We start from the raw sequence: 22,745 nt of genomic DNA, 5'->3' as shown, positions 1-22,745 counted from the left end.
CTCTGGGTCATCGAGGGACAGGCCTCTGCCTCAGCACTCGGAGTGACAAGTTCTCTGCATGGGCCAGGAGCTCCTTAACGTGAGCCAGTCCCAGCCCGGCAACCTTGGCCCCGTTCACCTCGAGGATCTCATCCCCCACCCCCAGCAGCCCCGAGTACAGCTTGGCTGTGCTTGCGTCGGCCATCTCCTGCACGTAGAAGCCTGCGAAGGAAAACAGGAGACTTTATTAGGTACATTCGGCTCTGGCATGCTGACCAGAGGGTGCTGTTTGCGGGGAGGCGGGGGCAAGTGCTCATACAGGGCACTTCTGCACACACATGCACACACACACCTCATTATTACCACTCAAAAATCACAGCTGGCTTTATATGTAGTTCTGGTGTGCCCCACCTCTGTGGTATAACTTTGCACCTCTATCTCCCATTGGAAAATGCCCCCAGTGCAAAGAATGCTTTCAACTCTAATTATCCATATATACCCCAGTGTGAACAAGCTATAGCTTTTTCTGAGATGAGCTTTGATTGTAGAATAGGGAGGAAAACAGTGTCTAAAAATTAAGAAAAAGACCTACAGGGGTGCCTGGCACCATGCTAGGTGACCCTCACAAACAAGATTCACTGCTGCCCTCAGGTTGCTGGAGAGGAGGGTGGAGGAAAGCCACCACGGAGGTGGCTGAGGTCCCAGCCAAGCCTGGTTTGCTTCACAGAATTGCCTAGAGCAGGCCCTGGCCCCAGTCTTCCTGGGATCTGGTTCCTCGTTTGGGATTTGGGGTTCTCTGGGCAAAAGCCCAGAAACACAAAAACCTTACCCCCCTATTTAAAGCCCTGTGTGTCACTTTCCCTTTCTTTACACACCCCTTCTCCCCTGTCCCCCCCACTGCCCCCGAGGGGCCCTGCCTGGCCAGTACGACCATTTCTGAGTCTCTGAAGTACAGCATGAGCCTGGGGAGAACCCGACTCTCCTCCCTTCCTGGTCCAACTGGGGCCGCAGGGCTGGCTAGGCCGAGTGTCCCTGGCCTCTCCTGGCCACACAGTGCAGAAGAGTCTGGTGGAGGGAGACCCCTCGCACCACAACTTCTGCTCAAAAACCTTTCAAACCCCTTCAGCTGCCTCCCCCTGAGAAATCAGAGGAGGAGCAGGCTCTTCTGGGGAGGGCGGAGGGAACACAGCCCTGGCTGCTGGAGGACTGCAGGGGGCAGCTTGTGTGGCTGACAGCACCCGCAGCATCCACAGGGGCAGCTTAGCGCTGCCTCAGTGCCCGCCCTGCTCCCCAGCCGGCTCGGCTGGCTCCCTCCACACTGAATGCCGTGCGTTACTCCCCACCTCCTCTTCCTAGAATCAGCTTCCTCAGAAGAGACTCACTCAGAAGGGCATTTTGTCCCATTCCTCAGTCTCTGACTTGAAGCCATTTGACACATCTGGGACCACTCGGCCCAGCTTCTGGCCCTAATGGTCAAGCTTTTCAGAGCCCATCCTCTGAAATTTGGATTTCAATGGGCAATGAAATCTCCTCCAAGGCACCCGCAGCTTTGCAGCTCCAGGTTTAGCAAACCCGATCCTTTGGCACGTTCCCTACCCCTGGTCAGTCGTGGAACTCCCTTTCGGTGCTTCTCAGGCACCCCATCCTCTCCTGCATGGGCACCTCCCTCCCAACAAGGGACAGCTGCCATCTCCACTGCGTGGGCTTCTCTTGTGGCCCTTGCCCTGCCTTTCACCTCATCTGTCTGGTGTTTGAACTGCTGGCCTTGCCTGTCTGCATGTTGGAAAAAGGCAGGTAAGGCAAGGTGGGGACGGGTGGAGCCCATAGAAATGGCAGCTCTACAGCAGGATGTGACATGGGGAGTGATGAGAAAATGCAAAAGAATGCAGCCAGAGCCAGACCAGACACTGATGTCATGCCGGCCATTTGGGGGAGACTCTGGGGTAGGTTTCACAACTGAAAGTCACGACAAAAGCATGACAGCGGGACTGCTTTTGTAGGCGTTTATCGTCTGCTGGACACAGCCTTTGTTCAGGGTGTGTGATTTCGATGTTGTATTAGGAGCTGTCATCTCCTGCTTGCGTACAACCGGGTGTGATGGGCAGCAAGTTAGCACCAGCATCCTGATGTCTTAGCGAGGAATGTGGACCAACCCCAGCTCACAGCCCCTCTGAGGCCCAGGAAAAGGGACTCCTGGCTGCTGGAGGGTGGCCTGTGGCAAGGAGGCACCGCACCAGTCCTGTCATGCACGCATGGGGATCTCTGTGACATCCAACGGCCAGCTGCAGCAGCAGGGGCAGGACATCACCTGGGCAGGACAGCGGAGAGCTCTCACCAGCTCAGGTGAGGGGTGTCCCGGGGAGCAGGCCAGGGCAGAGCCCAAGGGGCCCTTGGAGATTACAGGCCTCGGCCCATCAGAACTCCATCACAGGCAATGGGGGAGGGGCACACACTACCTGCAAAGGGGCCTGAAGGGACTTTTGAGGAGGATGGGGGGCAGAGTACATGCCCAGTTGTGTGTGATCTCACACTGACATGATGAAGATCACGTAGGTCCCCGTCTGGAGTGCTGTTCCCCAAGTACATCCTCTTTCTGAAGTGGGAAGGGAAGAAAAGTGCCAGGCACTTTTCTCTGTACGTCGTTGAATGCTCCTCCTGACTCTCCCAGGGTCCGGGAGACAGGGTGCATGTGAACATGACCCTCAGGAGCCAGCCCCCAGGGAGGGACCTGGACGCACAGACAGGCAGGCACACGACACACTCAGCGGCTGCAGGAGGGAACCGTTTAAACCCCTCAGCCACATCAAAGGGATCGCCTTTCAGAACAGAACCAACAAGCACAAACAACCTCTCTCTGGCTCCTCAGTGAAAAGTAGGCCTTCAAGATTCAAGAATGCCAGTCAACAGCAGAGGGGTAACAGCAGGGGGTCAAGCCTGCCAAGAGCTACTCCCTCCAGCAGCCCCATTGCTTGACTCTTCAGAAAGATCCCTTGTAGGGAGAACTCCAGTCCTTTTGATGAGAGGCTCTCAGAGCCCAGAGCTCCACTGCTCTGCAGAAGAGCAGAAAAAAGCCTCTGACCACAGCCAAAGGACCTTGTGGTTTGCTAAGGTCCCAGGACTGTGGAGCCCAGAAAGCACACGGAACCTACCTGAGTCCCGGCGTCCGTTCCCGGAAGCCACACAGAAGCCAAAAGTGCCCTCTGGGGGGCGCTGTAGCTGCAGCTGGCTTGTGCCGTCTGGGAACACCTCCACCACACGGCCCACTGTGCGGGCCAGGCTGGGGGAGCTCACGTCCTCCACGCTGAGCGCACGTCGGGGCGGAGCCTTGGCTAACCTGCAAGGGGACCGAGACAGAGTGAGGGCAAAGGGGGCGGCACTGGGCTCCAGCCCCTTGGCGTAAAGATGACTGGGGCCTCTCCACAGTGCCACCGAAGGCTGGGGTTCCAGCTAAAGAGCTCGCCAGGGCTGAGCCTGGCATGTCCCCACAGCCACCAGAAGCTGCTCAGAGCCTGCTGCCGAACCAGGCGCCCCCCAGGACGATAGCATCGTTTCCCATCTTTTCAGGTGCAGGGACTTCTCTGAGACCCTGAGGAAGTTATAATTTTACATTAAATTTCCAGGAGTTAAGGGGTACCCCAAAGGCCCTCCATGGAGCTCCAGGTAAGAGAGGGTGCTCTGATGGAGCTCATCACAGAGGGTGGGGCTTCTTCAGGCAGGGTCACAGGTCAAGGGACCCTTTGGGGTCTCACTCTCTGGATCTTTAATTTGGCCTTTAGCTCTCTGAGCATTCTGGCTTCAAGATGTCATCAGACAGCAGAGGGATGGAGGAATCAAACCGTCCTACTACACCTCTTCCAGCACCGCACACCTTTGCAGAGCTCGATCACACAGGACACGAGTGATGCGGTGTGGGCTCCATGACTTCCACGGCACCTGAGGCTCAGAGATGGCCCCACTTTCTCCTAATGGGATCCCATTCAGGACCCTGCTGCTGAGGCAAGGAGTTCAGCTTATGGCTCCACTGCCCATTCTGAGTTTGTCCTCCAAAGCACTTGCCCACTTGCTCACTCTTACCTGCCAGATTCACTGTGGTCCCCTGGCTCCCCGATCAGGTACAGGCTGGACCTGTCCACCTTGCCACTCAGCAGAGAATGGAGGTTCTGAAAGGAGGCGGCTTTCCGATGTTGGGGAGAGGGCGACACCTAGTGGTAAAGAGCCAATATTGCAGGTCAACCTGGCAAGGGGTTGACAGACGACCCCAACCATGAACCCCAAGGGCCTCTCTCACAGTAAAATAGCAGTTTTTGTCATTATTTCAAAGTGCTCAACAGGCATCATCATAATTTACTCAAGTAGTTGGGCTAACACAGGAGATATTAAGCTTCAAGTTTTGGGGGTTTTTTTGTGCTGACATAAAAACTTAGTGTGATAACACTCTCATGTATTAAAAGAAAATCTGATTTTCTTGATAAGAAAAAAGCGAAGGCAAATTAATTATAGAATAAGAAACACAATTTTAGAGTTAAAATCTTAAATATTGTTTTGTGATTCATTTGTATCCCTTTTATGATCGGTTACATTCAAAATTTTTTTAATCTAAGTGTGCACCTTAAATCATTGTGACTAAATAGATGGAAAAGACTAAAGTCCCTCTAGAAGCCCCCCCATTCCCTGGTGAGGGGTGGGCCACAGAGAAGTCAGAATCCCTGAATGCAGTTGTAAGTGCTCGGCTGAAGTCACGGACGATGTGCAGGGAAGCAGAAAGAGACCCCAGGGCCACTACAGGACCTGACCCCTGAGTGAGGCCGGAAGCAGAAACTCTGCAGGTGAAGACAGAAGTGGGGTGGAAGTAGGGCTGTTTCCTCCTCCAGGCGGAAGAAACAGCAGGTGCAAAGACATGGAGAGAGGAGAGCAAGAAGGGTAGGTGCAGGACCACACTCAGGGGCTGGGTGGCTAGGCTGCAGAGGTGATGGGAGGGGCTAGAGCCGGGGGCCAGCCCTGGAGGGACCGTATATGGCCTGCTAAGGGAGTCCTCTGAGTGATGTTCATCAGAGGAGTGACAAGATCTGATCTGTGCTCTAGAAACTGACCCAACGAGGAGGCCATTCTGAAGGTGGGGGCTGGGAATGGTAGCGACAGAGGCAGGGAGAGGCAGACTTTTAAGCAAATGTTGCCGACATTCATTACATTTGGAGCCCATGCTCTGCAGGAATAAGGCATATGATCCAGAAACTTAAGTGGCAGGTAGGGGAGGAGTGCTGATTTGTATTGGAGGTTGAGAAGGCTTCCTGGGAGAAGTCATGTTCAACTCAGACCTGAAGGCCAGGCAGGAGTTCCCCGTGGGGGACAGCCTGCCACATGTAGGTTCAAAGGTAAAAAGCCACAGCCAGTGGAGGATGTGGGAGCAGCTGGGTGTGAGAACAGGTGTGAGAACAGGGCCGCTGCCCACTCGGAAGGGCACCGTGGAAACAAGCGGCCGCAGCACCCGCCCATCCTCCCACCCCACACACTCGGGGGCACATTCTAACAGGAAGTCGTTCACCCTGAGCGAAGTCACGAATATTTCTGGGTGAGATGGCTTGTTCCTCTACCTTCTTTTTCCAGTTCTTGCTCTCTGCTGCTCGGCCTGCCCCGCACTTGCCCCCACCCTTTCTCGCCAGCTCACTTTCTGTCCTCACCCACTCGGCTTTCGTTGCCCACGGCGCCTGCATGACGCTGGCACTGCTGTCACTTCCCTCGGCGGTTTACAGAGACCGGCACTCCGAGGGCAACACCCCAGGCACCCTGGCCCAGACGCACGGGGGCCAATGTAACCAACTGGGGCAAGTCAGCCCGGAGCACAGTGTGACTACAGGCTCCTCTTCCCAGCCTGTGGCTGAAATGCTTCTGTTTCTTTGCCTTCCATTCATTCATCCAGCAAATACTTTTTAAAAAATCCTCATCTGAGGATATGTTTAATGATTTGAGAGAGAGAGAGAGAGAGGTTGCAGTCAGTTGCCTCCCATAGGGGCCCCAACCAGGGAGTGAACCCTGCAATCTAGGTATGTGCCCTGACTGGGAATTGAACCCACGACCTTTTGGTAAACAAAAGGATGACACTCCAACCAAGTGATCCACTTGGTCAGAGGCATCCAGCAAATACTGATTGAGCGCCAACCAAATACCAGGCAGTGTTCCTGGAATCAGACTGAAGTGGAATTTTCATTCAGCCTGAAAATGAAAGGCTTCAATGCCCTGAACCACAATCACCTGCTTCCTTCTGCCCAGGGAGGGGACCAGGGCCTAGGAGAACACACCTAATACCTGGAAATGCCTGGCACAGTGCGGGGTCCCTAGAAACCCAGCTGGGGGTCAGCGTGCTGCTACTGGTTCCTCCCCCAGCAGGTGGGGAGACAGCACTGAGCAGGGTGCCTGCATCCACCCACTCGCTCACTCACGGACTGACTCATTCACTGTGCACGATGTCTACTATACCTGCCATGGTGCTAAATATCTGTAGTGTAAAGATCAAATGGTGTTCCTTCAAAAAAGTCACACTTCACTGGGAGGAGGTAAACAAAAGTCAATTAAAATACTAAGTGCAAATTCTAGCCAGGAGGGGAGGTCAGGGTGAGATGAAACACGGAGCAGAGGGTGCCCGCCCCCCACCCCCAGCTGCCCCAGCTCGGCCCAAGGAGGGTAGGGAGCGGCTTCCTGGAGGAGGCAATGGCTGAAGTGTCCACGGATGAGCAGACATCAGCAGGTAGAGAAGGTGGGAGAAACATTTCACAGGAAAGTTCAAAGTTAGACAGTGTGTGGCCTTCATCACAGAATTTCAAGGTCAAGGACAACTGGGACTGAGTGTTAGAGGGAGAGTGGTGAGAGATGAAAGCAATCAGATCACAGAACCCTGATAAGGGGCCGATGGCCTCTGTTCAGCAAGGGAATGGCAAGGGCAGATTTGCAAGTGGGAAGGACCGCTCTGGAAGCCAGTGAGAAGGTCCAGAGGTAATCCAGGTATGAGGTGATTTGTGCTAGACTGAAAGGCACTGTGAAGAAGGTTCTAGAATGACCAGGCAGTAGACTCCAGATCTTGGCAGAGGTGGCAGAGTTGAGGGAGGGGAGGAGGAGGAGTCTAGGATGAGCCCAGGCCAGGCAGCTGTGGCAGGGGGTGGGGGGAATAGCAGGGTGGGATGCTGTTACCCCCACTGTTACCAACTGTGGGGGGCCAGGAGCCCCCCTTCTCCCCCTTGGCCCCCTCAGGCTGCCTCCTCTGTGCCTCATTTCTCCCTTCACCTTTCATCCCAATGGTGGCCCCACGCAGCCTTTGCCTGGGCACTCAGGACTCACCAGACGCAGGGACTGTAACGATGGGGCTCTCTTCACTTTGGGGGTGCTGGCGTGTGAAGCCGGGCCAGGTGCAGGGGGCTGCAGCTGCTCCACACTGTAGCTGCGGGACTTGCCCAACTTGGGCCGTGAGCCCTGGCCCAGGGCCAAGAAGAACTTTTTCAGCCCCAGGGTGGCGATGCTGCCGCTGGTTTTCTTGTTCCTGTCAGAAGGGGCAGCTGAGGACAGGCCTGGTCCTGCACTGACCCCTGGTAGTGCTCTGAAATGCAAGGGTGGACGTGAGGTGGGGGCAAGGGCCAGGGAGGCAGGGGCAGACTGCACCTCGGGGTCCTGCGGGCCCCAGGCAGGCCAACGCCAGCGCCTTGTGGAGGAGGAGACAGCCAGGCTGCACAGAGAAAGGCCAAGTGGGCTTCTGCAGGGTACTTTGCTTGGGGAGCTTTTAGGTAGAACAGCTCAGACAAGATCCTTGAAGTCACACTCAGCTGTGGGTTCACTCAATCACTCGTTCATTCACTGTGTCTTAAGAACCTCTTCCAGGACTCTCCTAGGCACTGGGACATGTGGCAGATGACCTAAGTAAGTGGTAACAGACAGACATAATCCTTACTCTCCGGGGCTTATAAACAGCAGACCAGGAAACAAAGGAGAGAGACCAGCGGCGACTGCTGAGCAGGGTGAAGCAGGCAGCGACAGGATGTCCAGGGAAGGCCTCTCGGAGGAGATGATATTGAAGCCACGGGCTGAATGGCAAGAAGTCAGGCCCAGCAAGCCCAGAGGTGAGAGTTCCAGGGAGGAGAAACGCTGGCAACAAAGCTGCAGGGCAGGAAGGGCTCGGTGGGTCGGAGAACGGTGTGGGACCAGGCAGTTAGGACTGGGACATCAGAAGCAAGGGGACAGAGGCACTGGGTGAGGTCAGGCAGGCAGGCTGGGGCCAGGTGATGCTGAGCACACAAATCAAGGCAAGAGGCCTGAATTCCAAGTGAAAGGAAAAACCATGAAAGGTTTCAGGCAGGAGAAATGGCACCCTTTAATTAAAGTTTTCCAAAGCTACCTTTGGCTTCTGCGTGGAGAAGGACCTGGGGGGGGCACAAAGGAAATTGGAGAGCAGCAGGGCTATTTGAGTTGCACAGAAAGAAGGCAGCTTAGACCAGGAGAAACGCCATACAGGTGGCTCTGGAGCTGGAGAGGACTGGCCAGGGGTTTGGAGTCAGAGAGACAAAGAGGGAGCGGCTAAGAGGACCCCCAGAACCGGAGGCGGGCACTGTGGGGCAGGCGATGGTGGGGTCGCAGCGGAGAGGACCCGCTGGGGGAAGCGGCTTTGGTCGGATTGGAGGAGAAGTGCGCTGGGCTCTCAGGCTTCCTCGTGGGCAACACCCCAGGGGGAATGGGTGCGCGGGTCTGCGGTTCTGGGAGCACAGAGGGCTGGGGATGGGGACCTGGCTTGTGGGGACATGTGAAGCCTTGGGTCACACGTCACCAGGAATGGTGCACAGCACGGAAGAGAAGGTCCCAGCTAGAGAATTGGCTCCCCAAGGCTTCAAAACCACAGAGCAAGGACTCTGCACAGAGCAAAGACAGTGCACTACGGAAAGAATGGAAATGTGAACGGCGGGCTGCTTCCTCAGTGCCGGGCCGTCTCCCAGCCCAGAGCCAGGAGCAAGTCTCTTCTCGGACAGACTGCCCCATCCTGGGGCCCATGAGGGCTGGGACTGGCCGGCCATCTGGGCCCAGCATGGCACCCGGAGCTAAGGCCGTTTGGTGAATGTGCCATGAATGATAATCAAGTACGTTGGACTGGAAGCGACAGGGGGAGGAGCACTGGGGCACCAGGCTTGCACATAAATATGAGAGCCTTCCAAGGGCGGGGGACCAGTGAGGCCAGTCATGCCACCACTCCAGGGGGCTCTTTCTTCACTTAGCACCCCCGGGCCTCCACCTCCTATGGGAGGACTCGCTCTCGCTCCTGTCACTCACCGGGATGACATGTCGCCCTCGGAATGTGCCTCTGTCCTCTGCAGGCCTCCCGCTGGTTCCCGGCTGGACTCTGGCTCCTCTAAGGCCAGGGAGAAGGTGACGCCTGTGGAACTCACAGTGCCAGCACCTGAAGAGGCGAGAGAAGTTCTGGAGTCCTCCTGCACTGACCCGTCCCCACAGGGGAGGGGACATTGCCAACCCAGAGGCAGGAGAGCCTGAGGAAGCTGGAGAGATGCCCCGAGAGCAGTGGAGGCCGTGGTGCGGCCCATGCAGAGGGGACAGGGGGCTCTTTCCTGCTGTTACTCCAGCAGCCCCAGCACCACCCCTGGTACACAGATGGTTAATTAGTGTTAAATGAGGGGCTGCTTGTGACAAGTCATGTCCCTCACAGCTCATGAGACATAGTTGGGAGCGGGGAAATTTTTGTATTCCTGGGGCCTTTGTGATATGCTAGGCAATGAATTAAACCCTCCCCTGAGATTTTGTCATGGGTTCCTAGCAGACAGGTTTGACTATTACCCTCGGGTTACAGTGAAGGGGCCTGCAGGGCAGAGGGGGTAAGTGACAAGCCCCGGGCTTCCTGGCTAATGAGAAGCGGCACCCCACCTGGGCCTCCGCTCCAAGCCCCAAAGAGGTAAAGGTCAGGCTGCCCAGAAAGGTCAGCAGCTCTCAGAATAGATGCCCCACAGGAAGTGGCTAGGGGCAGCCAGCAGCCAGCCCACAGCCCACCAGGGAAGGAAACCACACCTTAGCACGGGTGGCGGGCGCTGAGGGTGGGGCCTGCCTCGTCGAGGTTCAGTCGAGGTTCACGTGAGCGAGGGAGGGAGAGGGAAAATGTGGGTGCGTGTGCGGTGGAGGGGCGGCCAGCACACCGGGGTGGGCGCAGTCTTGGCGTCCACATCCTCAGTAAGCTCAGTGTGGCCTCTGGTCCGCCTGCCCTCTCCTATTCCACTGTTTCCTAGCCCTAGGTCCCTCCAGAGCCAGCCCAGCCCCCGCGCTACCAGGGCTGCGGGCACATTAAAGCAGGTCATGTGCAGTGGACCTGTTCCTTCTGCCTAAAAGTGAGTGGCTGAGCTGTTACCTCAGCTTACAACATCGAGGATCAGAGCTAAGGCTGCCGGTGCCCGGGATTTGCCCACAGTATGAAAACCCCGTCCAAGGGCGGAGGTGAGAGCCTACGACCTTTGCCTGCCGAAACACACCAGCCTGCCCAGCAGGCCCGGGAGTCCGGGAGGGCTCAGGTGCCAAGGAGCAACCCCAGCACCCCTTGTGAGAGCTTCGCCTGCTGGTCCCTGTGTCCTCTGGACAGCATGTCCGTGGAGGTGGTGACCAGTAGGCAAAGCTCCTACAAGAAGGTCTCAAGGGCAGCCCTCTTGCTGAATTAATTCAATTGTACATTCACTCCCCACGGTGTCTAGTATGGTGCCTGGCCTGTACCAGGCGTTTAGTCCATACTTAATGAGCGAGTGAGTGAGTGAACTAAATAAAGACGTTGAAGGGGCATTTGGGCATTTCCTGCTCTAAGCAAACGGTAGATCCTGGCGCTGCTGCCTCTCCCTGCTCTGTGATGGTGAAACTCCCTTGTGGCCCAGGCCTCTGGGAGCCGCACAGCTTGGAGCTGCAATACACCCCTCAGGGCTCCCAGAAGTCAGAGGAACCAGCACCACTTCCCCACTCTGCCTCCCCAGGGAAGAGCTGGCTAGCCTGCCTCCAGGCTGATGTTGAACCCTGTACCTGGCCCACAAACCCCGCCAGCTTCCTGACACCTGCCCTTGACCTGGGAGCTACAAGGGGCTGCCGGGAAGGGTGCGTGGCTATGTCATCTTTGAAGATGATAAGAGAAGGGTGTGTGAGGCCACAGACTTGGCCGGGGGTCTCGGCTCTAGGGCTGCCCTAGGCCAAGGCAGTCTCTCACCATCTCTGCAGTCCTCCAGGGCTGCCTCGGGCTCCTGGCTGCTGGGGCCCTTCTCTGCCCTGTCCTCCAGGGTGGCGCCTCCCCCAGGCTCCTGCAGCCCCCCAAGTTCCTCGCTTTTGTAGTTGGTGGTGGAGAGGGCCAGCAGTGGGTGCCTGGCTTGGGGGCTGCAGGGCTGGGTGCGCGGGGCGGGGAGCTCACAGGTCCTGGGAACTGCACTTCCTGAAGGGGCCAGCGGGGGCTCCAAGGGCGCTCCCCGGTCACCTGGTCTTCGGGGTGCTTTCCTGTGAGACCCAGGCGAGGTGGTTTTCCTGGAAGGAGGGGGAGTTGGCACCCAGCCTTCGGGGGAAAGTGGAGTGGTTGGTTGCTGGGCCTGGCGTGGGGCCGAGGGCTCTGCATGGTTCTGTTGCAGGGAGATAGTTTTCAGAGACTCGTGGCTTTCCCTCCCCGGCTCTTGTCTGTCTGGCCCCGAGGATGCCAGCTTCACGAAGGAGGCCGCAGCGCAGGCCGTCTTGCACGGAGCCCCGGAATCCACAGGGTGAGCTCCCGGATTGCCCAGTTCTGGTCCGGGCTGCCCCGGGGACCCCAGGGACCCCAGGCAGGCCCTCTCCGGTCCCTGCACGGGAGGCTTGGACAAAGGATCTTCTCTGGGGAACAGAGTCCCCTCAGGCGTGTGTCCTCTGACTTCCTTCACCTCATCCGAAACCTCCAGGAGATCAACCCCAGGCTGGGAGTGCGGGGCCTGAGGGCTCCCATGCGCCTCCGTCTCAGCCTTCCAGAAGCACCGGTGGCTTCCGCGCGGTCTGGAGCCCCGTGGCCGGGGGCAGCTGCCGCGGGTCCTGCCAGGCTGAGAGGTGCCAGCATCCTCGCTGTCGGTCCTGCAGCTGTCCGAGGTGTCCGTGCTGTCGAGGGCGGAGTCCGCCTCCTCCGGGCGCGCAGAACCTCCGATGTGAGTCTCCCGGATCCGTTCTGTGCAAAGGCGCTGCTGTGCGGGCAGGAGCCTGAGAGGGGCGCTCAGGACCCGAGAGCTAAGGGGCTCTGCCCACACTCCTTCCAGCCCAGAGTGAGCCTCGCGCTCCTGGGGGACCCCGGGGTCCGGGGCTGCCTTCCCCGGGGCAGGGCGTGGGTCCTCAGTGCAGCTGCCGCAGGCTCGACAAGTCCTCTCACCGCCTCGAGGGGGCGGTGGCGCCGGGAAGGCCCTTCGGTCCACGTGGCCCACAAGCCAGTGCAGAGCCTCTCCCCCAGCATCCCTACGCCCGACGCCCCCGGCGATGTAGTCGGCGAGTTCGGGCTTGGAGCGCAGGGGCCCTTGGTCTGCAGTCTGCAGCGCAGGGCTCAGCCCCTGGCGCTGGCGCTGCTGCAGCCGGTCCAGGTAGCGGGACTCGGCATCCCGGGTGGACTCGTCCTCAAAGCGGACGTGGGACGGGGAAGGGCCCCGCTTTGGCCACTGCCCGCTGCTGGACTCCCCGCTGGAGGAGTCGCTCGTGCTTCCGTTCTGGAGGTTTTCTCTGCAGGCAAAGGGCAGGCTCCGGTCCAGGGCTGGGTTCCTCGCACCATCCCTGGTGGGGAGAGAGGTCAAGGGCAGAAGTGAGGAGGAAGGTACCGTGGGGTATTCCGTGGTGACTACAACCCCAAAGTTACCCCAGATCAGGTCCTGCGGAGTCCTGCAAACCAGACTGGCTTCTAGTCCATCCCCGTGCGGAACAAAATCAGTCCTTAACCAAAATCAACAGGGCCTTCTTTAGTGTGCCTTTCCCTCTCTCTCCAGCGGGGCCTGAGCTAAGACGAAACATTAAACTCAGGATTATACAGAAAGATGACACCAAAGTCCTCGTGTGTGTGCACACGTGACCACACATGTGCGTGTGTGTGACCACCCATGTGTGTGTGCAGAAGAGGACATGAGCCTGCTGCCGTCACGGCATCTGGTGGTGCCGAATTGCTGCAATACTCCACTTGCTACAAAGGTGTGATGGGAAGGGTGTGCCTTAAGTCTCCACGGACACCGTGTGGGGTCTGTACTGGGGGTTTCTTACTCTTGCTCCCGGTCCCCGATCGTCTTGCTTAGACCAAATTTAGACAGTGTGACACCAATGCTCTGGCTGCTTCGTCTTGTCTGTCCCCTCCCCAGCCCCTCACACACACTGTCATCCTGACAGTGGGGGACGAGAATTACTGTGCTCAGGAAGGTTTCCACGTTCTGCCATCGGCTTTTGCTCTGGGAGACGCTGGGCCTGGCGGTCGAGTCCTGCTCGGCTCAAGAAAACACCCACACGCAGCTCAGCCTGGCCCCTGGGGCCAGGTCACCTGCCTTTCAGGCCACTCTGCAAATGGGCCCAGGCCCATGGGCCATCCTCTGCCAGAGGCCACCTGAGTGAGAGCCATACTTCTCCCTCCCTGAGGACTCCACCTGTACCTGGGCCACTGTGGCCTGTCAGCACCTGAGGAAGGGGCTGTGGGACAGTCACTCTGGTGGGGTCTCTGTCCACTTGGGGCTCCTGGGGAAAGGAAGGCTTCAGACAGAGACACAGCGTCACCTCGTGTTCCGAGAGAGGAGCCCACGGAGCAGAGCTCTGCCCCACGGCACAGTCAGGACGCCGGGTCTGCCCAGCCCACCAGGCCCCCCTAGTGCGGGAAGGCTGCTGGAAGATGCGGCCCCGGCTCAGACCCACCAACCCCTCTGCAGGCCCTGGAGGGCGATGCCCGGCTCTGCTGATGGGCTGTGGGCTGTACTTTCCAGGGAGGGAACACAAAGCCCAGCTTTAAAGACAGTACATTCCCCACCGAGAGAAAGGAGTCCAGGTCCCACCAGCCCCATCACAGACCTTAACTTTTATGTGCAAGGTGGTGGTGAATTGAGCCATCCTGGAATTCACGCCAAGGTAGAAATAACATTTTTTTTAATTCCAAAAGGAGAACTGAAGGAGAGAGAGCTTAATCACATTAGGCACCTTCAACTCAAGCATTGGAGCCCAGAGGCCTCCAGCAGCGGAGCTGGGACAGCACGTAAAGGTGCAGTGAGGATTCGGGAGGCAAATGCAGAGCAGAGAAGGTGCTTCGGCAGCAAGCACATACCACCCTGCCAAGCTTCTCAGCATGAGACGCAGCCAGCAGATGCCTCCACATTCACCCGTCCTGCAGAGGACTCTGTCAGGCCTGCAGCCTGGTGGAATGGCCCCTGTCTAGCGCCCACTTTCTGCAACGATGCTGTCCTAACCACACAATCAATGCCACCCACACAAGCTCTGTAGTCTTAACACAGACACTCTCTGTGACACAGGACAAGGGCACTTACGGTGTCACCTCCCAGGCCCTGCATCTTGCTGACATGTTCTGCCCTCCTGGGATTGGGACTGATGGGGGAACTCAAGAGTCATAAAATTTTAGTTTTAAGCAATAGTTAATAAGCTTAGTAATGAATGTATGTAAAAATCTATTGTTTTAGGAACTGAACTTATGACCCACCCTGACTCCAAGAGACCACAAGCAGTTCCACCTTTGTGCCCCAGGAGGATGGCAAGCCGTCAAGATGGTACCTGACCCACTGTGCTCCAGAGAGAGACATCCCACCACCCAGGACATAGAATACAGGTAAAAAGCTGCCCAGGCCTCAGAAGCCCAGGACACAGATAAAGAATCAGCAGTCAGCGGACAAAAGGATGCTGGGAAATCACCAGACTGCAGCTTCTATCCGATTAACCTTTTCCTGAATTCCAGATCCCCTACATACACTTTTTACCCCCCAACATTCCAAATCCCTTACCTACACTTCCTTCCTCCTTATAAAAAGGCTGGCTTGAAAGGAAATGTAAGATGGTCTGTTAGGGTACATGACCCACCGTCTTCTCAGATTGCTGGCCCTTTGAATAAAGCGCCCGTGAGGATTCACTCCTTGTTTCTGCTCATTGGTTCTGGTAGTGACGGGCGGCATGAATGCCGGCTTTTCCGGTTTCAGGACCAACAATCTAGATGTGCCTGTCCCCAGACGGCAAGAGTGTGTGCGTCCAGGAGCTGCTCGGTGTCTACGATGATTCGTTTCCAGAAAAATGCAGCTACTGCCACCTCTTCCCCTCCTGGAAAAGCCCGTCTGTCTGTTCGGGCTTGCTCAGCCACCTCCACCAAAGCTAGGATTAAGAAGGCCTTCTGCCACCCCCCCAGTCCTCCGTCACTGTTCACTAAACTGCTCTTTGGAAGGAGTGATGCCTCTGGGCTGGGGGCTGGGGGCTGGTGGGGGGAGGTTCTTGCATCTAACGGAGGCCCAGGGCCTGTGTGCCATCTCTGTGTTAACTCAGCATGGCTCTCTGGGGTGATTTGACAAGCGTAACCTTTAGAAGCATCTGTAGCAAGCCATCTGGCGCTGATTTTCAGCTCTACTCTCTGAGGATTCACCAAGTGCTGCCAAGTCAAAGTAATTCTTTTCTGGACACAGCAGCTGCTAAAGTGGGTCACCTTGCATCTCTATAGCATTTCGGCAGCTGGGCAAAGGGGAGCCTACTTTAAGGTTAGTGATTGGGGTTGTTGTGAGCTGCCGACATGACTCGGGGAACAGGAAGCACCCAAGAGTACATTTACACAGTCAAGTCTGTTTTGCAGAAAGACCTGCCTCTCTTGAGGCTCCTCAGCCCACCCAACCTCTATACCTATGGGAAGTGGAACAGGAGGAGGGTTCCATGGAAGGCTAAGGCTCTGAGCCCCGTATATGTGCAGAGAAAAAATAGGTTGCTTCAGGGAAGCCATTCTTATTGGTGACTAGTGCCCTGCAGCCAGAAAAGGACTAGGCGCACAATGCGGAGATAAAAGGGTGGTCTGTTTGGTACCTGCTGCCAGGGAATGGGGGCTTCTGAGCCCTTCACCTAAGGGTCACTCTGACACTGCACAAAGAAGCAGGCCGCAACCCTCTGCTAGTGCTGGAATCGCCTTGGTGGTGCTGTGAGGGTCCCCAGTCTCTCGTGAGTGGGCTCAGCATCCTCCACCAAAGGGCATGTGGTCCAGTTCCACTGAGGATCCTCGTTCCCTCTAGTGCCACGTGGTGACGAAAACCGGCAGGCCCCGCATGCCCCCCATGCCAAGGAAGCCCTAGGCCTGGTCAGCCACACAGAGGGTGCTGCTCGGGCCCGGTGCGATCTGGCATGGCCAGCTTCTCATCTCAGGCCCAGGTACCACCAGCTCTGGGGTGTAAGCTCCACATGTAAGTAGTCTCTTGCGGTGAGTTCTACATGGAACACTCACAGTGATGGTGACAGGGTGTCACTCGGGGGCAGCCCCATATGTGAAGTGCTGGTCTAAATGTCCTTGAACTTGTTCCTTCCCTGTCGCCTTGTCCCTGATGTGCTCATGCTCACCCACAGCTCCAGCATCATGAAAACAGGGTAATGCCCAGAACAGATCCCGTCGCCAACGGCCCGACAAGTGCCTCCAGCGGGTGCTCCATGGACAAACCCCCTCCAAAGGGGGGGTTCCCTGACCCTGCACCGAGGCTTCACCCCTTGGCTAAGGCCCCGCCAAACCTTCAGACACCAAGTCAGAACCCTGGGCTCTGTCCCGGATGCCTCCCCTCTCGTACTCCCTACGTCTAGTTAATTACAGGAGTCCCCCTTATCTGTGGACTTGTTTCCTGTGATTTCAGTTACCTGCCATCAACAGCGGTCTAAACATATTAAATGGAAAATTCCCGAAATGAAGAATTCATTAGTTTTAAATTACATGCCATTCCGAGTTATGTGCTGAGATCTCGCACTGCCTCACGCTGTCCCGGCGGGACCGTGAATCATCCCTTTGTCTCGCGTCTCCACGCTGCCTGTGCTCCCCGCCCATCAGCCGCTTAGTGGCTGTCCCCGTTATCAGATCACTTGTGTGGTGTCTCCGTGCTTGTGTTCAAGTGACCCTTATTTTACATAATAAAGCACAAGAGTAGTGAGGGCGACAATTCAGATATAACAAAGAGAAACTGCAATGTGCTTCCTTGAAGAGAAAAGTTGTGTATGTACAGAATAAACAGTATATACAGCGGGGGTGTCAAACTCATTCTTATGAGGGGCCACATCAGCCTCGTGGTTACCTTCAAAGGACGGCAAATAACTTTAGGACTGTGTACATGTAACTGCTCCTTAACTAGGGGCAAGGAGCTTGGCGCTGCTGCCGGGTAGAAACAAGGGCTGGGCCGGTAAAACAAGGTGGAGAGTCGGATTTGGCCCTCGGGCCTTGTGTTTGCCACTGTGATGTAGATCCAGGGTTCAGTACTAATTGTGGTTTCAGGTACCTGCTGGGGATCTTGGAACATACCCCTGTGGATAAGGGGACTGCTGTAAAGAGTTACTTTTAAGAGGTAATACTCATAGAGTACTCACTCTGTGCCAGGAGCTACTCTAAACACTACATATATTCGTTATGCATATAACCCTCACCACAACTCTGTAAGACAGACACTAATATAATTCCCATTTTGCAGATGAGGAAAACGAGGCACCGAGACTTCCCCAAAGGCACACAGCTAATAAGTGGCAGAGCCAGAATTCAACCCAGTGGTCTCAGTCCAGAGCCTCTTAACCACTTCTCTGCTGCCTCGTTAAACCTGCTTATTTCTGGCCCTCAGCGCTCTCCTGTCTCCAAACCCTGCAAACCCTCCCCCACTCACATCGCGCCAGGACCGGGTGCAGCCCCCCTCACTGCCCCCAGAACCCCAGGTCCAACACACACTTGTAGCAAGCACGGCTTTACTGAAATGCAAATGTGATCATGCCACCCACCCGCTTAAAACCCCCTTTGTGGTGCCTTGCTGCTGTGAGAGACACGCTAGGTCTGGAGGCCTCTGAGACTGGCCTCCACAGCCGGCTGGCAGGGAGCCCTCTGGCCCTCACCCCATGCACCCAGCAGGCCCTCGGGCTCCAGCCTGGCCAAGCTCCTGAACACCAGGGTTCTGCTCATGGTTTCTGCCCTGGGACGCTCACGCCTGCCTCCCTCATCTCTCCAATGAACACCTACATCTCCTTCACGACCCAGGTTAGAAGTTACCTCCTCCCGAGCCTCCCCTGTCCTTCCCAGGTGGAGCTACAGATTTTCTGCCCTCCACACGTGTCTTTCTTCTCCTACACCACAGTCCATACAATTGTGCCGATCCGTTTGCCAGCCTTTCTCCCTGGAGACAGTGACCTCTGTCCCCCCAGGGAGCTCTGACTATGTTTCATTCACCTTTGGATCCTCAATGCCTGACACTCAGTAGACCCTCAGTAACACTATGCTGACCAACTACATGAACTACAGCAAGCGCCGGACGTGGGGAACACACACACCGACAGAAGGGAGGACTGGCAGAGGCATTCTGGCCTGCCTGGCCCCGGCCCCACTCACCGGCGGCCCTGGTCAGCGGTGGGCACGATATCATGGCTGGCGCGGAGGGGCCGGGTCCTCGCCTTCATGCGGGCACGCTGCAGCAGGTGCTTGGCTTCCTCGTGCTTGGGGCTCCTCCGCACGGGCTCCGGCTTCGGTCCAAAGGTCCTGCAGGGTGGCACACGGGCCAGAGTGGACGGGGGAGGGATTAGAAGAAAATAACACAGATTAGGAGGGCTTTAACAGTGCCTAGCACGGCTATGCCAGAAAAACCCCGGCATGCGTGGCCTTCCCTGTCCAGCCCCACAGTGGGCACCCAGCCTGGGGCCTGGGGAGTGGCCCCGAGCTACTCTGGATTGGGCTGCAGAGGCTGCCCCAGGTTGGACATCTGCTCAGGGACCAGAGGCAGAGACCTCAGGGGGATCTAGAAAAGGGCAGGGGAGTCTCCAGATTATCCTATTGTTCCTTCCCTGGGAAGACAGCCGCAGGAGTTATCTGGGGGGAGGGAGAGGAGGGGCCTGGGTGGTTGGGCTGGGCCTGTGCCCAGCCAGATGGTCTTTCCGCGCATCGCCCCCTCTCCTTCTGTCTCTGTGCACCCACTCGTACCCTCTCAGGCTGCCCAGCACCTCCCTGGGCTCCCCGCACAGACACAGGGACTCAGGGTTCTGCCCATCACAGCTTCTGCGCCTTGGGGGAATGACATTTTTACGAGTCCTGGTGCTTTCCTGCCTCACTCCCAACCCAGGCCCATCAGGCATGTGCTGAGGGCTGAGAGAAATTAAGCTGGACCCAGACCAAGTCAGCAAATGGCTCGATTTTCATAATAATAAGGGTCCTCACCAGCCCTCACCACCTACACATGTGCTGCAGAAGATGACAGCAGCCCTTTTTCAGTGCTGTCTCCCAGACGGTGACACGCAGCCAGCACTGGGGCGCAGCAGTAACAGCGTCCCCACAGCCTCCTGCTGATAAAGACGCTTCTCGCCACGGAGCTCGCGCTCCCAGCCAGGCTGGCCGAGGGCAGGTGTTCTCTCCGTTTGACAGATGAGGGTGCTCCGCAGCAGAGAGGCGGGCTTGGCACATGGCTCAAGGTCGAACACCAGTGGAGGGCAGGACAGACGACAGCCAGCCCGCTGCCGCCAGCACCCTCCCCACATCCTCTGTCCCCTCTCCTCCCTGGGTCCAAGGGCAGGCTGAGGATGTCTGTGGCTAGAGTCATACATGCTCTTGGATGTGACTGCAGCACTCCCGAGGCTGTGCCTGTCCTCACCAGGCCAGGGGGGCAGGTCCACAGGAAGAAAGCTCAGACGGGGAGGGGCCCAGCAGGATCTAGGTTCGGCCTATCCCTTCCTTCCCACCCCACGTGTAACTTGGGGAAATGGGCCTCGTGCTGATAGGGGAAAGGCACCAAGTAGTTCCCTAGATGACAGGTGACAAATAAGTGACTGGCACAACTCTGAGGCCTCCTTGGGACATCTTCAGATAAGCTCTGGGCAGTCTAGGATTCCTTCCTTCCTTCCTTCCTTCCTTCCTTCCTTCCTTCCTTCCTTCCTTCCTTCCTTCCTTCCTTCCTTCTTTCTCTTATTATTTGTACCTAGCCCTGCTTTGGGGACCAAGGGGAAAAGAAAGAACTGCTAGAATACAGGCGCCATCTGTGCCTCTGATCCCTGGCAGGGCCCAGGCGCAGTTCTGGAACGGAAGGGTTCGCTGGAGGGATGCGAGCGTGTCTCCAGGCCTGCTGCCCCGGGAAGCCTCCTTTGGCAGGAGAGGCCTCCCTCTGCACAGCTGCCCGAGCAGGCAGCTCCTCCGAGGCACCGCCGGGAGCAGCTCTGCTCCCCGGGGCTCCTGCTCCGGCAGCAGAGATAATGAGGTTACCAGCCCGGAGAGCCGCCCCTGCAGCTGCGGGCCTCTGGCTGCCAGCCTGCACACTCAGAGCCTTCCGGTGACAGCTGTGGTTCCCTGGCTGTCGGAGGGCATTTGTCACAAGACCCGGTGGGCAGGCAGGAGGGCCCCAGGCAGCTGGCCAGATGCTGCCAAGATCGGCCTTGCCCCAGGTTTCTAAGCCATTTTCCAGCTTTGCAATTTCCTTTCTCTCCCTCAAATTGGAACTGTTGATTTTTTTTTCCCATCAGCTGCCCTGCTTTGGTTCCTGGCACACAAAGCTGGTTTCTCCACTGATTAGAAAAGCAGGGCTTTGGGGGCGCCTGGAAGCATCCATGCACTAACAAACTGAGCAAGGGAGAGAGTGGCAGTCACCTTCATAGATGGCAGCCAAGGTCAGCAGAACAAGCAATTCCTAGTCACGCTGCTCGCTGGAGGGAGCAGATGCTGACCAGCCCTGGGGAGGGAAGGTGGTCGTTCTCCCCAGGCCAGGGCAAGCAGGTGGGATACTGTGGGAGGGCGAGCCTGTCCCAGCCTCGATGCCCACCTCCTGTCGCCACATCCACCCCAGGGCCCCCAACCCCAGCACACAGGCAGGGTCAGACCCTTCCATCTGAGGGAGGCTTTCAAGTCTAATCGGAGCCTGGCCTCTGCCGAGGGCACACAGCCTTGGAGTTGAACCCATCCTATCATGGACTGTGACCCACAATCCCACTCTTGCAATTCCTCGGGAAGGGGTCTGGAAGGGTTAGGGTAGAGGGTGTGTGGCCAGGTAAAGGCAGTTCCTCCTAAGAATGGACAGCTTTGCCACTTTCTTGAAAGCCTGCACATTTGGGGTTCAGCAGGTAGGGCACAGGGAATCAAGTGGCTGAGTACTTTTCTCCCTGAGCCTCAGTTTCCCCCATCTGTAAACAGTGGGAGTTGAACAGGGAAGAGGACTCGCTAACCTGTGAGAGTGAGTCTTTGGCCAGGGAGTCTGGGGCTCCTGCAGGTGGGGTGGAGGGACTTTGACGTTCTCTCCCTGTGGGGTTCACGCCACAGATGTGTGGCTCTCAGAGACCTAATTGTTAGGGACAAGCGGAAACCCACATGAGTCTTCCGCCCTTCCCCGCGCCCCTCCAACCACCAGTGCCCTAAGCTGCTTTCCAAGGACAGAGCGCAGCAGGTGGCTGCCTCCCCTCTGGTCTGTCGGTCTACACCAGATTCTTGGTGGAGGTACAGGTGGGTTGAGATCTCAAGTCAGGACAACCACCAGTGCTCTCCTAGCCAGGGACATCGGCAGGACGGGGTGGCCTCTTTCTGCCACCATGGTAATCCTGGATCAAAGCAATAAGCTCCAGCAAGTCTGGGCTTAACCCTTTTATCCTGGGAACATGATTCAGGGAAACAATTTGGAATGGAAAGCACCCTGACATTTCCCAGTTCCTGGGCTGCAGCAGGGAGGGGGAACTATACAGTGTACAGCACGCACACAAACTTGTAGTTTTGCGTTTGTTCCATTTTTGTCTGTTATCATGCCTTTTGATGACTGAGGGTAGGGCTCCCCTGCTGTCACACTGTGTGCAGTTTCCTGAGCAACAGGAAAGGAAAGGAAGGACCGGAACTTTGCCTCCTGGACCGTGTGCTTCATGAGGACGGGGACCTTATCTTGGTGCCTTCTTCCCAGGGCTGCAGGATGCTGACAGAACAGAGCCGAGGCATGGTCCTGGGGCACCCTGCCTGGGTCCCCACTGTGGACGGCCGCTTCCTAGCTGTGTTCCCCTGACAGGTCACTTAGGGCTTTGGCCTCAGTTTCCCCACATGCTAACTAAGGACTCAGTTGTTATGTGAGACCGAGTCCCTTAAAACAGGTTAGCCCAGAGCTGGGCACTGGGTCAGATTCAATGTACACATTTATTATGATTATTGATATTATTAGCACTGTTATTTTGTTAAGTGCTCCTGTCTGTTACTGAGCGAAGGATGAACTAAAGTCACCCGCAGAAGAGATGGCCTTGTAGCCATCTGTCAGGGAAGTCATGTTTGGAAGTGACAAACCCTCGTGAAGCTAGTGAGGCCTTGGTGGTTTTGCTCTAGGTGTTCCAAGACCTTTGACAGGGTTGCACAGAAAATCAGTTCCCACACAATGGGGCACCGGAGGATGCTGCCGGGTGGCAGAGGGAATGGGCTGTCCAGACAGTGAGCAGGAGCTTCTCTCCACAGAGAAGCGGGGAAGGCACCCTTAAGAATGGTGTGTTTGAACATGTCTCGCTTTCAGACACCTTTCAAAGGACCCGGGTGGAGCCTCACCAAGCTTCCCTAGGACATCAGCTTCTGCTGGAAGAGCGCTACTAGATTCCCTGACAGG

At 56.8% G+C, this 22,745-nt stretch overlaps 1 protein-coding gene and 1 long non-coding RNA gene across 7 annotated transcripts in view; one reads left to right on the top strand and one right to left on the bottom strand.

The window, feature by feature from the left end:
* Positions 1-22,745, bottom strand: part of KIAA1614 (KIAA1614 ortholog) — a 45,433-nt gene continuing 22,688 nt past the window's right edge. For 5 of the 6 annotated variants that reach the window (XM_053663727.1, XM_037145629.2, XM_037145637.2 and 2 more), the window contains 7 exons: positions 18,539-18,685; positions 11,195-12,750; positions 9,280-9,406; positions 7,309-7,564; positions 4,054-4,181; positions 3,129-3,313; positions 1-201 (listed from right to left, as the gene is read on the bottom strand). In XM_053663727.1, the coding sequence (XP_053519702.1) occupies positions 8-201; positions 3,129-3,313; positions 4,054-4,181; positions 7,309-7,564; positions 9,280-9,406; positions 11,195-12,750; positions 18,539-18,685 (2,593 nt within the window). In that variant the 3' untranslated portion in view covers positions 1-7. The remainder of the gene's footprint in view (positions 202-3,128; positions 3,314-4,053; positions 4,182-7,308; positions 7,565-9,279; positions 9,407-11,194; positions 12,751-18,538; positions 18,686-22,745) is intronic. The other variant, XM_053663726.1, reaches the window with a different exon arrangement.
* LOC119049597 (uncharacterized) lies at positions 14,037-15,079 on the top strand. The gene is made up of 2 exons (XR_005082555.2): positions 14,037-14,203; positions 14,637-15,079. It is a non-coding gene; the product is annotated as an uncharacterized LOC119049597 (long non-coding RNA).

This window comes from Artibeus jamaicensis, unplaced genomic scaffold (assembly GCF_021234435.1).
Source record: "Artibeus jamaicensis isolate MK-2021 breed Jamaican fruit bat unplaced genomic scaffold, CSHL_Jam_final contig_327, whole genome shotgun sequence".
In the NCBI taxonomy this organism is placed as follows: Eukaryota; Metazoa; Chordata; class Mammalia; order Chiroptera; family Phyllostomidae; genus Artibeus; species Artibeus jamaicensis.
Note: the sequence above shows the minus strand (reverse complement) of the source record. Positions and strands in the feature narration are given on the sequence as shown.